Genomic DNA, 15,228 nt, shown 5'->3' with positions numbered 1-15,228 from the left:
AACTTGGAGGCCTCTCATGAAACTGAGTGTTGTAAGATTCAGGACAGATAAAAGAAAGCCACCCTTCACACATCAAAGAGTTCAGTTATTAAATCTGCTCCCACAAAAGGCAGTGCTTGCCACCAATTTGGATGGATTTTTAAATTGCACCAAGGATAAGGCTATGGCTACTAGCCATATGCTCTGCTGTCATGGTCAGAGGCAGGTTGAATCCTGACAAGACAGAAGTACTGTTTTGGGGGGACAGGAAGCGGGTGGTTGTGGAGGACTCCCTGGTCCTGAATGAGGTAACTATTCCCCTGAAGAACCAGGTGCACAGCCTGGGAGTCATTCTGGACTTGCAGCTGTCCATGGAGACGCAGGTCAATTCTGTGTCCAGGGCAGCTGTTTATCAGCTCCATCTGGTAAGCAGGCTGAGACCCTACTTGTCCACAGACTGTCTCACCAGAGTGGTGCATGCTCTAGTTATCTCTCGCTTGGACTACTGCAATGCGCTCTACATGGGGCTACCTTTGAAGGTGACCCGGAAACTACAACTAATCCAGAATGCGGCAGCTAGACTGGTGACTGGGAGCGGCCGCCGAGACCACATAACACCGGTCTTGAAAGACCTACACTGGCTCGCAGTACATTTCCGAGCAAAATTCAAAGTGTTGCTGCTGACCTTTAAAGCCCTAAACAGCCTCGGTCCAGTATACCTGAAGGAGCGTCTCCACCTCCATCATTCTGCCCAGACACTGAGATCTAGCGCCGAGGGCCTTCTGGTGGTTCCCTCGCTGCGAGAAGCCAAGTTACAGGGAGCCAGGCAGAGGGCCTTCTCGGTGGTGGCACCCGCCTTGTGGAATGCCCTCCCATCAGATGTCAAAGAAATAAACAACTATATGACATTTGGAAGACATTTGAAGGCAGCCCTGTTCGGGGAAGCTTTTAATGTTTAATAGGTTATTGTATTTTAGTGTTCTGCTGGAAGCCGCCCAGAGTTGCTGGGGAAACCCAGCCAGATGGGCGTGGTATAAATAATAAATTATTATTATTATTATACCAGCTGCTGGAAACTGCAGGAGGAAAGAGTGCTGCTTCGGTTTGGGTCCTGCTTGTGGGCTTTCCACAGGTATCTAGGTGGCCACAGGATCCTGGACTAGATGGGCCACTTGCCTGATCCAGCAGGACTCTTCTTATGTTCTGAAATGTGAATTTTATTAAAATGCATATATAAATGCATGCTAATTCTGGGAGCCACTGGGAAGACCCAGTTTAAGTGACTAGGGAGCCTGGCTGCTGGGTGTAATCCTTGCTGCTGGGTCTTCTTTGAGTAGGACTAACATTGGTTACAAACCTGAGACCGCCAAGATAAGAACTAAGGAGGCTAGACCCACCCTTTAAAGAATTCCCCCCTTCCTCTCCTAAGCAAAATTATCATAGAATTGTAGAATTGGAAATGGCCTTAAGGGTCATCTCGTCCGTCCGTCCCCGTCCCCCCACAATGTAGGGTTGCCTATACATTGCTGGTCCCCACACTTCTGTTTTAGTGCAATTGCACAGCCAGCAAGATGACAACTGGAAGTCAGGAAGCATCATGTGCCTTTTGCTTACACTTATCCTCTTAAAACATAGTCCTGCACTGCCACCTTCTGGGGAGAGTTGGAAAGAAGAGCCCTGCTGGATGCAGACAGAGGTCTAATCCAGCATCCCATTCTCATAGTGGCCCACTGGATTCTAATGAGAATTACTTGATGGAAACACTGCTGGTTGTTAATAGCTTAGACAACTTTTTTTTTATCTTTTTAAAGGATTACGCAACTTAATTGAAAAGAGAAGAGGTCAGATTTATAGTTCTAAATCAGGACAAGTGGAACCTCCATGTTTGGCAGGAGTGTTGTGGCATTCACACCCTGCTTGATAGAGAAGGGGTTATTTGCTTGGTGGCAGAGCTTCTGCCTTGCATGCAGGAGGTCCCATGTTCAACGCCTGGCCTCTCTGGGTAGGACTGAAACATGTCAGAAACCCCAGACAGCCACTGCCAGCCAGTGTAGGCAGTACTGAGCTAGATGGACCAATAGTCTGACTTGGTATAAGACAGCTCCCTAAGTTCCTATATGTAAGGGAAAGTGAGCTACATCAGTGGTAGAGCATCTGCAGTGTATTCTTATAGCCCTAGGTTCAATCCCTGGTTATCTCCATCAGTACTGCATTTGTTGGGAAATGTCCTGATCCTGTACAAAGAAGTGGGGGGGGGGGGAATCAAAGTAACCCCTGATCACTAGTGTTGACTTGCTATAGAGCCTTCTCAGTGGTGTTTTCCCATTGTGCAATGTCCTCCCTGGTGAGGTGCATTATTGGCTAGCAGGAGGAATTTTAAAACATTCCTGTTTACCCAGGCATTTGGTGACTGTTGGATACTGGCCACAGCAAACTTGAAATTAATAACTGTGAGGCCAGGTGATTGCTTCTAGATGTTTTTAGATGTCCTAAGTAGTTTTTTTAAGAAAATAGTTTTGCATTGTTATAAAATGTTTAATATACGTTTTTATTTTGCTTTAAATTGCATTGCTCTAGCATTTTGATGTTTGCTGTCCTAGGTAAAGGTAAAGGGACCCCTGACCATTAGGTCCAGTCGTGACCGACTCTGGGGTTGCGGCGCTCATCTCGCTTTATTGGCTGAGGGAGCCGGCATACAGCTTCCGGGTCATGTGGCCAGCATGACTAAGCCACTTTTGGCGAACCAGAGCAGCGCACGGAAACGCCATTTACCTTCCTGCCGGAGCGGTACCTATTTATCTACTTGCACTTTGATGTGCTTTCGAACTGCTAGGTGGGCAGGAGAAGGGACCGAGCAACGGGAGCTCACCCCATCATGGGGATTCGAACTGCCGACCTTCTGATCGGCAAGTCCTAGGCTCTGTGGTTTAACCCACAGCGCCACCTGCGTCCCTGTTTGCTGTCCTAGGCTGCTTTAAAGAGAAAGGGCCGGATACAAATTTAACTGATCATAATATAACTGATAATAACAACACAATACTTTTTGATGTCTAGAATCCAGCCCACAAAAACAATAAATTTGTTAGTCTTTAAAGCGCTCTTGGTTTATTTAGTTTTATATAACAACGTTTATATACTGCACAGCAGCAGCAGCAACGTAAACAACCATCTAAGCCAGTGCTTCTCATACTTTTTTCTCCAGGCAACACCTTCAGAATAAAAAATTGCTCACACACCACACCAGTTTTTTGACTGATACGAAATACTTGGGGAAATGAAAAGAAACAACTCCCAGCACTGCTTGATTTATAATCTACAACACAACTACTTTATAACAGGATCACAGGACATCTAGAAAGTGGATGCCACAATGCAGCTACAAAAGAACATGAGTCATTCCCAAACTATAATGATAAATGATCTTTTTATATAAGCACCTTAAATATGTTTCAAATTAAGTAAGTCTTCTCCACTGTGTTCAAAGAGTGATTCTGGATCACAACTAGGATTGTCCTCAGTATCACCTGATGATCTTGCTCTCATTTTGAAAAGACATTTATCCATATTCTGCAAATAAAATAAACATTTTGATGCAATACTGCACTACAGTGAAATGTTAAAATGTTTATTTGTCCTTGAATCTTCCCACCCTCTCCTTGCCTCCCTCTCCTGCCACAAGCATTGAGAACCAGTGCTCTAAGCCAGGGGTCAGCAAATTTTTTCAGCAGGGGGCCGGTCCACTGTCCCTCAGACCTTGTGGGGGGCCGGGCTATATTTTGAAAAGAAAAAAAAAAGAAAAAAGAACACATTCCTATGCCCCACAAATAACCCAGAGGTGCATTTTAAATAAAAGCACACATTCTACTCATGTAAAAACATGCTGATTCCCTGATTGTCCATAGGCTGGATTTAGAAGGTGATTGGGCCAGATTTGGCCCCCGGGGCCTTAGTTTGCCTAACCATGCTCTAAGCAGTTTAAACTGGCTGCTCTGATGGGGGGGGGGGCTGGCGGGCAGGAGCTTTTTTAAAGGGGGAACTCACAGGAACTCAGTTCCGGCACCTCTCAGGTGGACGCAATTGCCATTCATGACTATTAGCACTGCAGGTGGAGATGAAGAGATTGAAGTCTTGTACCTTGGATTAAACCCCATTAATGAGGTTTTTACTTCCGAATAGAATGCATAGGATTGCCTTGTTAAAATAGTGACATAAGAAGAGTCCACTGGATTAGGCCAAAGGCCCAGCATCCTGTCCCCACAGTTGTTGTTACAGCCCAGTCCTGTGCGCGTTTACTAGGAAGTAAGGAAGCCCCAAGAGGGGCTGCACTCCCAAGTAAGCAAACCTGAGCGATCCAGCGCGTGTTAACCAAGTTCTCAGCAGCGCCGGCGCCAGACTATTTTGCGCCCTAGGGAAGGCTAAGTACCGGTACTTGCGCCTGCCCGCCCGCCCCCGCTTTTCTAACTTCAATTTCCAAAAACGGGTAGATATGATGAAATTCTTCAAAAGGTAAAAAGAAAAACGTTGTCAGAAATTTATAAGATATAACAAAAACGCATCTCTATAAAACTGTGCCCCCTTTGAGGTTTGCACCCTTGGCGGCTGAATGACTGGCCTTCCTTCCCCAGTGGATTCCATGGGGCAAAGCGCTCAGTGAGCGCCGTCTATACGCTTTCTAATATGGGGCTTTAAAGCGAACGCAAAGCCGGACTGTCGCGCGTTCCCTCTGCCAAGGGGCAACGTGTAGTGCGGACCCAGGAGGAGCCGTCGGGGGTCGTCAGGGGCCGTCGGGCTGGGCGGAAGAAAGAGAGGCAGATCGAGCGTTGGTGGAGCAACCGCCGTCGACCGCGAGTAAGCTGGAGCGGGGCTGTGATCCGGAGCTCCCGTTGCTCTGGGGCTGCAGCAAACCGCCAAGCTGGGCAAGTCAGTCGGTGTCCTGGTGGAGGTTAAGGGGATGAGCGCCCGGGAGAAGCGGGAGATCTCCAGGTTAAACGGTAGGGCAGATTTATGAAGGTGGAAGCCAATGCTTTAAAAATGAGTAAATAGCTATGGTGGCTAAATGGAACTGCCATGTAAAAGAGCAGTCTGCCTTACTAAGGGACAGGCAACGGGGAAGGGCGTTTGCCTTCATCCTGCAGCGTGTGGGCCTCCCTGTGGCTGGTAGGAGTTGGAATCTGTCAACAGTTTTTGACACCCACGATGCGCATTTTTAGGACCCACCTTATTTCTGTAAGTTGCTTTAAAATGTTTTTTTAAAAAAATATTCTGATTTAACTGTAGTAACTCACCCTGGGTCCTTTGGGTGCAGGGAGGATAATCAGTAATAATAATATCTGGAAGGCCAGAAGTTTCCCCAGGCAAATGTTTTATTTTTGTAGTGATCGCAACCATTGTTTTTCCCCCTTCCGGCTGCATAATTTTTGCTTCTCTTTTTTAACAAGCAGAAATAACATAACTATATACACGTTCCAAATGTGTGTGCCTCTCCTCACCTCTAGAGAACTCCAGCAGCGACCTTGGGGCATGTGGCTGGATCCTGGTCTGCTTTTCGTTCTTGCTCTTCCTTGTGACCTTCCCTTTGTCCGCATTTCTCTGCTTTGAGGTAAAGAAGAAGAAGAGAGTTCATTGGGAAGCAGTCCTGCTTCTGAGATTTTACGCTGCTATTATGGTTGCTAGGGGTTAAATGGTCCATTAGGGCAAAGGGGGTACTGCTCCACTGACCTCAGTCTGTCCTCAGCTGGCCCCCACCTGCCTGTCTTCTTCTTTACTGTGGTACCTTGGTTTACAACCATAATCTGTTCCGGAGGTCTGGTTGCAAACCAAAACAGGTTGTAACCCAAGGTGCACTTTTGCTAATGGGGCCTCTCCAAAAAAATAGGTTGAAATCCAAAAAAGGAAAAAAAGGGTTGTATTAAAAAAGGGACACGCACTTCCGGGTTTGACGTGGTTGTTATCCAAAATGGTTGCAAACCAAGGTACCACTGCATTTCTACCGGGGGGGGGGGGGGGGGTTCACGGCCTGTCAACTTACTCCTATTCAATCTCAGTATTGCCCTTGCAGAATTCAAAAGAAGGTAGAATGGCCTCACCTGTCATTGGTTCTGGTGCTACCTGCTATTGGGCTCCCTGTATTCTGTCCCACCAGTCTTAATGGGCACCAGCCCCCACTGCTTGCATAACCCAGCTTCAAGCATTGCCAAAAGTCACTGTGTTTCATTATTCAAACTTCTGGGACAGCTGTTCTACCCTGTAAACAGCAAGCATGGACATTGCAAATACAATTTGCATTTATTAAATTATTATTATTATTATTATTATTATTATTATTATTATTATTATTATTTATTAAGCACTTATCACTCAAAAGGTCTCAAAGCAACTTACACTGAAGAAATGTATATGCATAAATACATTACACCATAGAAAAGGGGGGCGGTGGCAATCAAATAACACATTGTTTCATACAATTTATTAGGGAAACAAGACAAGACAAGACAAAACAAAACAAAACAAGACACACACATAATAGTAATAGGAAAAAGTTAGCAGTATGTAAACAATAAAGAAATATTCCCACTTACTAATACATAAAAATAAAAAGACTAACAGCGCCCTCCATAGTCCCAAAATAATTCACAATAATTTTGAAAATCCCCACTCCACCAAGAAGTGTGATGTCAAGGGCAGCTGCTGTTTGTCCCTTCCTTTCAAGAGGGAGCAGCAGCAAAAGCAGAGCAGGGGCGTGGTAAAAGTTTTATGTGCTCTGTGGTTGCCCCAGCTCCTCTTGCTCTCCAGCCACTGGTGGGAATGTATAATCTGAAACGTGTGGGGTGGCAAAAACTCTCTAGGATATTATATGTGACTCCCCGCTGTCCCTCCATTTCAGATTGTCATGGAATATCAGCGAGCTGTCATCTTTAGACTAGGACACATCCTAAAAGGTGCAAAAGGCCCAGGTGAGTATTATATTATGTTCTAGCATACAACAGGATTTTGCTGCAAGTTTCTCCTCTCTTTTACCCTTGCCATTGGCCTACCCACGATTCCAAGGACCATCTCATTTAGGTCAGGTCCACACAATGAATTTAAAGCATGTGGCTTCCCCCAAGGAATCCTGGGAACTGTGGTTTGTTAAAGATGCTGGGGTTTGCAGCTCTGCAGAGGGTAAACCACAGCTCCCAGGATTCTTCAGGGTTGGCTGTGCGCTAATATATGGTGTGACAGTTTTCAATGCATTTCCCTGTCACTTTACTAACTGGAAAAGAAGTTAGCAGGTTTGTTGAACAAGGGGGACAGAGTGCATTAATTCACTATAATTGTGCAAACCAACGTCTCCAGTGGTGGTTATAATTTCTTTTCCTGCAGGTATCTATTTAATCCTGCCCTGCATAGACAATGTTGTCACAGTGGACATGAGGACTGTGTCATTTGATATAGCCCCCCAGGAAGTAAGTGTTTCTGGTCCTTGACCTCTTTCATCTCTTTTGAATACCAGATAGAATCATTGTCTAATAACTCATCTGCTTGCAGTTGGTTCCTCCTGACATGTTCTTAGCAGCTACTAATAGAAACATGCTTTGACTCATTGCTTTATTTTGTAACTCCTCCTCCTCCTGCTTCTACCCTAGATTCTTACCAAAGATTCGGTGACGGTTCTTGTGGACGGTGTGGTTTACTACCGAGTTCAGAACGCCATCCTCTCTGTGACAAATGTTGCTTATGCGGACTCAGCCACTCGGCTCCTGGCTCAGACCACATTGAGGAACGTTCTTGGGACCAAGAGCCTCTCTCAGATCCTCTCTGACCGGGAGGAAATCGCCCACAGCATGCAGGTATGACAGCAACGGCTGAGTTGTGGGGTGATTCACGTCCCCATTTGGAGTATGGAATTGAAAGTCTGTTCTGAGGGGATATGACTAACAAAAAAAGCTTTGACTTATATGTCGGGACGAGCAGAAAGCATGTAGAACACGGCGTGTTTTTTAATTAATTTCAGATGCATGAAATGCTGGAATGTGACTGCTTGTTGATAAACAACAACTGTATTTGGATTATAAGCATGATTATAAGCACTGGTCTATCTATAGTGTGAAGGGTATACGTTACTTGGAGATGGAACTATATAATCTAACAGTAGCATTCTGTTGGTGTTTGGAATTAAAGCACTCAACAGGAGTTGACCTTAATGAGGCTGAATGTTGGAAGATGCAGGGCAGATAAGAGAAAGGACTTCTTCATGCACCACATGGTTAAACTATGGAGCTTGCTCCCACAGGAAGCAGTGATGGCCACCAACTTGGATGGTTTTGAAAAGGGATTAGTCAAATTCATTGAGGACAAAACTATAAACGGCTGCTAGCCTTGATGGCTATGTTCTACCTCCACTGTCAGAGATAATCTCCCTCTGAATACCAGATGCTGGGAATTGCAGGTGGGCAGAGTGCTGTTGTGCTCATGTCCTGCTTGTGGGCTAAGACATCTAGTCACTGGCAGAGGAAGAAGGGGGGCAGGGGCAGAGCACCGCCACCAGCACCATGATCCCGGTGGGGTGCCATCACAGCTGCCCCTCCACGCCATGCCCCCAGGACATGTGCCATGCCCCTGCAGGCTGTGCACCACGCCCCCGGGACGTGCGACAGCCACGCCCCTGCCTGCTCTCCACCCCCAGTGCCAGAGCAAGAAGCTCCACCACTGCATCTAGTTGGCCTCGATGCTAGACAAGATGAAACACTGGCTGATGTAGCAGATTCATCTTATGCTCTTGCGGGCCTTTTCAAAGTACAACTCCAAACAGAGCTTCAGAAGGGGATTTTGAAGGGCAAAAAGGTCACCTGACATAACTGTAGTCCAGGAGGACTGGGGGAAAGATAGCCATTTGACCCATGGGGTTAATATAGTTCCCTGTTTTTATCCCAGCTTCTGTGACCTCCATTGGCCCAGCCTGACCTCTTGCATAATAATATCTTGATGGACAAGTGCATTCCTGCATATCTATATATATTTAATAAACAGATCACATTAGATGAAGCCACAGATGACTGGGGCATAAAGGTGGAGCGGGTAGAGATCAAAGATGTGAAGCTGCCCATCCAACTCCAGAGAGCCATGGCTGCTGAAGCAGAAGCTACCCGCGAAGCAAGAGCAAAGGTACAGGAGTTCTATAGATTTGGTTTAGCTGGTGACTTTCCAGAAAGTTCATCACCCAGAAGACAGCAAAGGGGCAGTAGGAAGTACAGTAAAGGCCAACATTGGCATTGTAGGGCTATTAACCTGGGGTCTATGACTTTAAATTAGGGTTGGGGGACCTCAGGCCCTGGGGCCAAATATGGCCCTCCAAGCTTCCGTTTCCCACAAGTCTATTTCCATACTGTTACATTTTTTCCTAGTCACACAGCCATTAAAGGCACAAGGTGTCATTTATTTGTTCCTGTACCTGTACTTTTTGCTGTGAGCAACTCCTGTTGGAAGATAATGATTCTTTTCAGGTGGGGAAGATAGAGGAAATGTCTCACATTCCTTCTGATTGCCTAGCAACAGTGATTGACTATAGTGTCCTTAATCATGGCAGCACCTCCACAGCTGCCTAATAAGCCTTAGAACATTGCCTCCACATTTTTGCTTTCTAACTTTCTTTATAGATGTCTAACAGACTTAGCTTTCATTAATGAAATAAGGTGAGAGCCATTCAACTGAATGAGTTCATTCCTAGCCTGTGGCTAGGTCTGACTTACTTAGGAATGGGTGCAGCTATTACATAAGACCACACTGATGTAAAACTCCAAATTCCTTACCTGGAATTTCTTCCCTTCTAGGTGATTGCAGCAGAAGGTGAAAGGAACTCCTCCCTGGCCTTGAAGGAAGCCGCCATAGTGATCACAGAGTCTCCTGCAGCCCTCCAGCTTCGCTACCTACAGACTCTGACCACTATCGCTGCTGAGAAGAACTCTACCATTATATTTCCGCTGCCATTGGATATGCTGCAATGTCTCATTGGAACAAAACGTTAACTGGGGATATAGATGCAGGACGAGGGGCTGTTTCTCAGGAGCCCAGATTTTCTTAAAAGTGCAATGCAGTGTTGGACAAAGGAACATTAATTTAATTGTTTGTTAGCAGAGGGTTTTTTTTACATTTTGTTTTTTCACTTCTCTTCCCAAACAGGAATAAAGTTACTGATTTTAACCCTGTATTCTTAGTCATCTGCGCATCTCCCTTTTGTCCCCCTTTGTCCCATTTCTGATTTCTAAGAAGAAGAAGAAGAAGAAGAGTTTGGATTTGATATCCCGCTTTATCACTACCCTAAGGAGTCTCAAAGCGGCTAACATTCCCCTTTCCCTTCCTCCCCCACAACAAACACTCTGTGAGGTGAGTGAGGCTGAGAGATTTCAGAGAAGTGTGACTAGCCCAAGGCCACCCAGCAGCTGCATGTGGAGGAGCGGGGAAGTGAACCCAGTTCCCCAGATTACGAGTCCACCGCTCTTAACCACTACACCACACTGGCTCTAAGGGCCTTATAGGCTGCATTCAGAAGGTCCCAGGTTCAACCCCTGGCATCTCTAGGTAGGGCTGGAGAAGACTTCCTGTCTGAAACCCTGGAGAGCCACTGCCAGTCGCTGTAGACTGTACTGAGGTAGATAGACCAGTTCGGTCTATAAAAAGCTGTGTAGACATTACCAGCTTAAAATACAACAAGGTCATTCTTTTTCCCAATCCAGATGGAAGCAGGTTTGGAGAAAAAAAACATATCAAGATGCAGTATTTCATAAGAAACACGAGGAGGAATATGAATTGTGGCTAACGTATGTATACTGCCTCCCCAAAAAGCTGTGGGATGCACTGGATGCAGAGTAAATGGGAGTGTATATGCAGTCTAAGGCAGCTTCCTCTGTTCCTACCTCCCTGCAGCCCAATACACACAGAGAGATATTTGAAGAACCATCCAAAGAACCTGAATGATGGGTGAATCAGTATAGGGCATATTTTAACTATGAAACTTCCTATGACAAGATGCGGTGGTGGCCACCAACTTAAGCAGAGCGCACATTATTGTTTGCACCCAGTAATCTCCCACTGCTGGTGTTTGAAGCCAAGTACAAATGATCTTACCTACAATTCTTAGGTGTCCTATAATGGCTTGGGAAATACTGCTGCTTGGTGCAATTCCCCTCAAACCTAATCTTCCATCCGGAGGTGTGTACAACCGTTGCACATGCTCAGATGCCAGTTTTGTTTAAAAGGAGTTTGGTGTGGTGGAACAAATCAGGTTGTTGTTGTTAAAATTTCAGTACTGTCCTTCATCTGAGGATCACAGGGTGGTTTACAATATAAAAACACAAAAATACACACCATAGTAACAAACAAAAACAATACCACACACACATTTTAAAAGGCCATGGATAAAGCCTGGGAAGAGAGGAATGTTTTTGCCTGGTGCCTCCCTAGTGAAAGCATTCCACAAGTGGGGAGCCACTGCAGAAAAGGCCCGTTCTCATGTTGTCATCCTCTGGACCTCTCATGGAGGAATCACAGGAAGAAGGGCCTCTATGTTGTGTGTACAGCAACATTAAAAAGTGACTTGAAACACACAGAGGGGCAAATGATCTGTGATTCCTACATTACAGGGAGTTGCACAAAATGACCCTTAGGGTCCCTTCCAACTCTACAGTCCTATCATTTTATGAATGACCTCAATGTGTTTTAACACTCGTGTACGTAGCCCCCAGCATCAGAGACAGACAGTGTGGCTCTGAATACATTGCAAGCCTATTTGCTGATGAGCATGTCCCAGGTATTTAGCAACATGAAATAATCCTAGATACAGGAGAGCGTGGTTGAAACAAGTCTGCGTCCTTATGAAGCCAGTCTGTTCACATGCAAGATTGTGGTTAAGCTAAAACAAGTGTCCCAAGTCAGGCAAATTGGAAGTGATACTGTCAATCTAGTTGTACAACAAGCATAGATGAACATCAGGTACAAAATGCAGTTTAAGGAATACTGCGTGGCTGTTATGTTTATTGATCTGTTTAAGACATTCATATCCCAGTTTTCCTCCAAGGAGCTCAAAGTGACATACCTATTTCTCCTTCTTCTCATTTTATCCTCACAACAACCCTGCAAGGCAGGTTGGGCTGAGAGGGGACAACTGGCTCAAGACTGAGTCCTTGGACACTTGTACCCTAGTATCCCGGGTCCTAGTCCAACACTAACTGCTATGCCACACTGACTCTTGTAGAACCTTGGTGTGGTGGCTGTGCATTTGATGTCACCAACAGCCATTGCTTAGCAACGAAATGTGTGTCCGTTTGAACTGAGGTTCTTGAGGTTCTTGTATCCTCAGCACATACAGGGTTTAGAGAGATCTGCTGTGGTGATCTTTGCTTATTTTGTTGACAAGATGGCATCTGACAAACTTCTGGCTGTAAGTGAATGTTGACATTTCTAGCGGACTTACCTCTAGGGTCCAGAATCACAAACTTTGGCAAATAGCTATCAAAGGTCAAAGAAAGGCAAGTTTTTGGCAGAGAATAATGAAGGCTCTAAAGGAAATGTTAGTATTATATATAGTTAGGGGTGCCAAATTGAATGAAATATAGGGCGGGGGCACATACTTGATCACATGACACAGTACACACACACACACACACACACACACACACACACACCATTTGAATGGGAATGTTCATCAACTCTGGGGGGAGGCTGGCCCCCTCTAATCTAGTTTAACATGGAAAGGAAGAGACAGAAAAAGAAAAATATATATTCAGCCAGTGCTGAATATATATTCAGGTGTACACATACCGCTAAACATTTTGTGAATCTAAGTTTGGCATCATTGAGGGGCAGTATTTCAATATGAGTAGGAAAATGAGGTACCCCTAAACATATTTTTTAGGGAGGAAAGCACTGTTTTCAGCCACTCTCTTGTGGTGGTGATGACGACAGTCTAACAACATTTAGTGAACCAGAGCACTGCCTATATGCTGGCTTCTTGTCCTAACAGTAACTTCTCTGGGTCTCTCCTCAGCCCTCCCTGGAACTTCCAACATCCATGCTGGGTCCGCTGGTGGCAGTTTCATGCCTTTGTGCCTTGGGTCCTGACATGGAATGCCACCAGCAGGCTGCACAAACCCTCTGAAATCTCCTGCCCGGGAAAGAAGGTAAGCCTGGAAGGAATGCATTGCCTGCAAGACCGTAAGGCCAAGGATTACAGAAGCACAGAATAATTGTTGTTATTGTTTTTTGATTTTGATTTAAAAACAACAACAACACCCACCTTGGCGTAGGGGTGTGATTCAAAAAGTAGCCTAAAGAGGACTGAGTTCAGCCATGGAAGGTTGAATGCTTGGCAGGGAGTGCGGGATAGGAATGGAGTGGTTGTAATCCCGAAGGGCAGCACTCCAGACTGCAACGTTTTGTTGCATAACCCAGCTGTAAATACATTCTGTTTAAAGTGACTACTTCCCCTGCCCTCATGTTTACACCACCTTTGGGATCTCAGGGCTCATCCACACGTCCCCTTGTCCCGTGCGTAGAAAACACGGGTGCGGGTGGCTCATACGGAGCTGTGGACAAGCCCTTATGAGCTCTGTCCGAAGAAGGATGGGACAACACAGATTGTTAGAACTTCAAAGCCTTTAAAGGGCCAACAACCCTCTGGCCCCAAGACAGGCACTCTTTCTCCATTCCATAGGCTCTACTGCCTGGTGCATTTCCTGCACCACCCGTCTGGTAATATGCCACGGGGGGTGGGCATCAATTTACCATCACACACACAGATTTTAGGAATGTTGTGTTGCGTGTCATTTTCAAGGTGGCTTTTAACTGCTTTTAATTTGATTTGAGGGAGGGCTAGGGGGCACTGTGAGACGCAGGTGGTACTGTGGTACTGCTCTGGTTTCGCCAGAAGCAGCTTAGTCATGCTGGCCACATGACCCGGAAGCTGTACACAGGCTCCCACAGCCAGTAAAGCAAGATGAGCGCCGCAACCCCAGAGTCAGCCATGCCTGGACCTAATGGTCAGGGGTCCCTTTACCTATACCTAGGGGGCACTACTGTCCCGGATGGTGGTTTGGACACAGTAGCTGCTCTCTGCCCCCAGGTCAGCCTTGACCCAGGGAAGGGGGAGCCTCAGCTGGGTGCCCCACAGCTACCCTCCTTCCTGACCCAGGGAAGGAGGAGTTGCGGCTGGGAATGCAGGACACACATGGCAGGACACGCAGAGATCTTCACCCTCCGCAGCCATCAGCCCCCACCCCTGGCAGGGCGCGAGAATGGGGGGGGGAGAGCTATCCGGTTCACGGGGGGCTCCCCCATGTTCTGCGCCTGGGGCCATGTCCCCCATGCCCCTCCCACGCTACACCACAGCTCATGCTGTGAGTTCTGAACAAAGAAATCTAGTGGGCTACTTGGATTTTACATTGCTGAAATTAGTCCCTTTCGCCTCAGTACAGATCACTTGCAGTGGCCGCAAACCAGCAAGGTCAAAATCAGAGGATCTGGAACTACAACCATCCTCTGCGGAAGACAGCAACTCCGGAAACAGAAGATTCCACGAACGGCTGTCATCTGCGAAAGAGACCCACTGATTATGCCAAGTAGACACCTCTGCCCTCGAACCAAAAAATTGTGGTGACTTCGATACCTTGATATACAACTGTTAACACCTCCATCCTTTGTTTATCTCGCATCAATTGCCCACTTTTGCCAGTGGCACACACACACATGAGCATGTCTTCCCCCGTTCTGCCGGACCCGCATGTCAGCAATTGCACATCAATTGGACGCTCCTCAAATGGTTGGTGCTATTTTCCAGAACACTGATTGTATGTGTGTATGTATGCTCTTGTTGACCATTTTTTATTATTATTTCAGGGTTCTAGGGGTGTTTTTTTTTTGCCAAATCTTTTTTACTGATTTTCAATTTTATTTACGAACCGGCCACCAACTGAAACAAATTTAACATTTTTCCAAAGAAAAACCAGTTTAACATTTTTCCAAATCTGACTTCCCGCACACCCTCCTGGATATGTCAATAGTTCTTAGTGCTGCATCATATTCCCCAATTATTTCTAGTTTGCCTTCAAACATTACAAATAACCTTCCAGTACATTATATTTTCTTTAAAAAAACAACAACTCCTTTTCAAACAGCTATCCATCAATCAATTCCTGCACATATATTAAATTAACATTTCCAATTTCAGGGAGTGAGGTTACTTATCAGATTATCAGTCCCTGCTGAATTATTGAACAA

At 45.9% G+C, this 15,228-nt stretch overlaps 1 protein-coding gene and 1 long non-coding RNA gene across 5 annotated transcripts; both read left to right on the top strand.

Annotated features, from left to right (window-relative positions):
- The first annotated feature begins 4,032 nt into the window (after positions 1–4,032).
- On the top strand, positions 4,033–10,184 carry LOC114589467 (stomatin-like). Of its 4 annotated transcripts, none has more exons than XM_028715827.2 (7): positions 4,035–4,970; positions 5,475–5,578; positions 6,863–6,932; positions 7,342–7,424; positions 7,605–7,808; positions 8,989–9,123; positions 9,789–10,182. In XM_028715827.2, the coding sequence occupies exons 1-7, from the start codon at positions 4,931–4,933 to the stop codon at positions 9,981–9,983; spliced, it is 831 nt and encodes a 276-aa protein (XP_028571660.2). In that variant the 5' UTR covers positions 4,035–4,930; the 3' UTR covers positions 9,984–10,182. The 4 variants fall into 4 exon arrangements, with proteins under 4 accessions (XP_028571661.1, XP_028571660.2, XP_028571664.1 ...); XM_028715831.2 differs by having other exon boundaries at positions 4,035–5,205; XM_028715828.2 differs by lacking the exon at positions 5,475–5,578 and having other exon boundaries at positions 4,033–5,205; positions 9,789–10,184.
- Positions 10,185–12,291: 2,107 nt separating this feature from the next.
- On the top strand, positions 12,292–14,992 carry LOC114589554 (uncharacterized). Its single transcript, XR_003704690.2, has 3 exons — positions 12,292–12,394; positions 13,001–13,133; positions 14,422–14,992. It is a non-coding gene; the product is annotated as an uncharacterized LOC114589554 (long non-coding RNA).
- Positions 14,993–15,228: the final 236 nt, after the last annotated feature.

Source organism: Podarcis muralis, chromosome Z (assembly GCF_964188315.1).
Source record: "Podarcis muralis chromosome Z, rPodMur119.hap1.1, whole genome shotgun sequence".
Lineage (NCBI taxonomy): Eukaryota > Metazoa > Chordata > Lepidosauria > Squamata > Lacertidae > Podarcis > Podarcis muralis.
This window is presented reverse-complemented; position numbering and strand designations above follow the sequence as displayed.

Coding starts and splice junctions, on each gene's coding strand:
- LOC114589467 (XM_028715827.2), top strand. CDS start 4,931: ATGAGCGCCCGGGAGAAGCGGGAGATCTCCAGGTTAAACG. Junction 7,425..7,604: donor TTGATATAGCCCCCCAGGAA/GTAAGTGTTTCT, acceptor CTTCTACCCTAG/ATTCTTACCAAAGATTCGGT. Junction 9,124..9,788: donor CCCGCGAAGCAAGAGCAAAG/GTACAGGAGTTC, acceptor CTTCCCTTCTAG/GTGATTGCAGCAGAAGGTGA.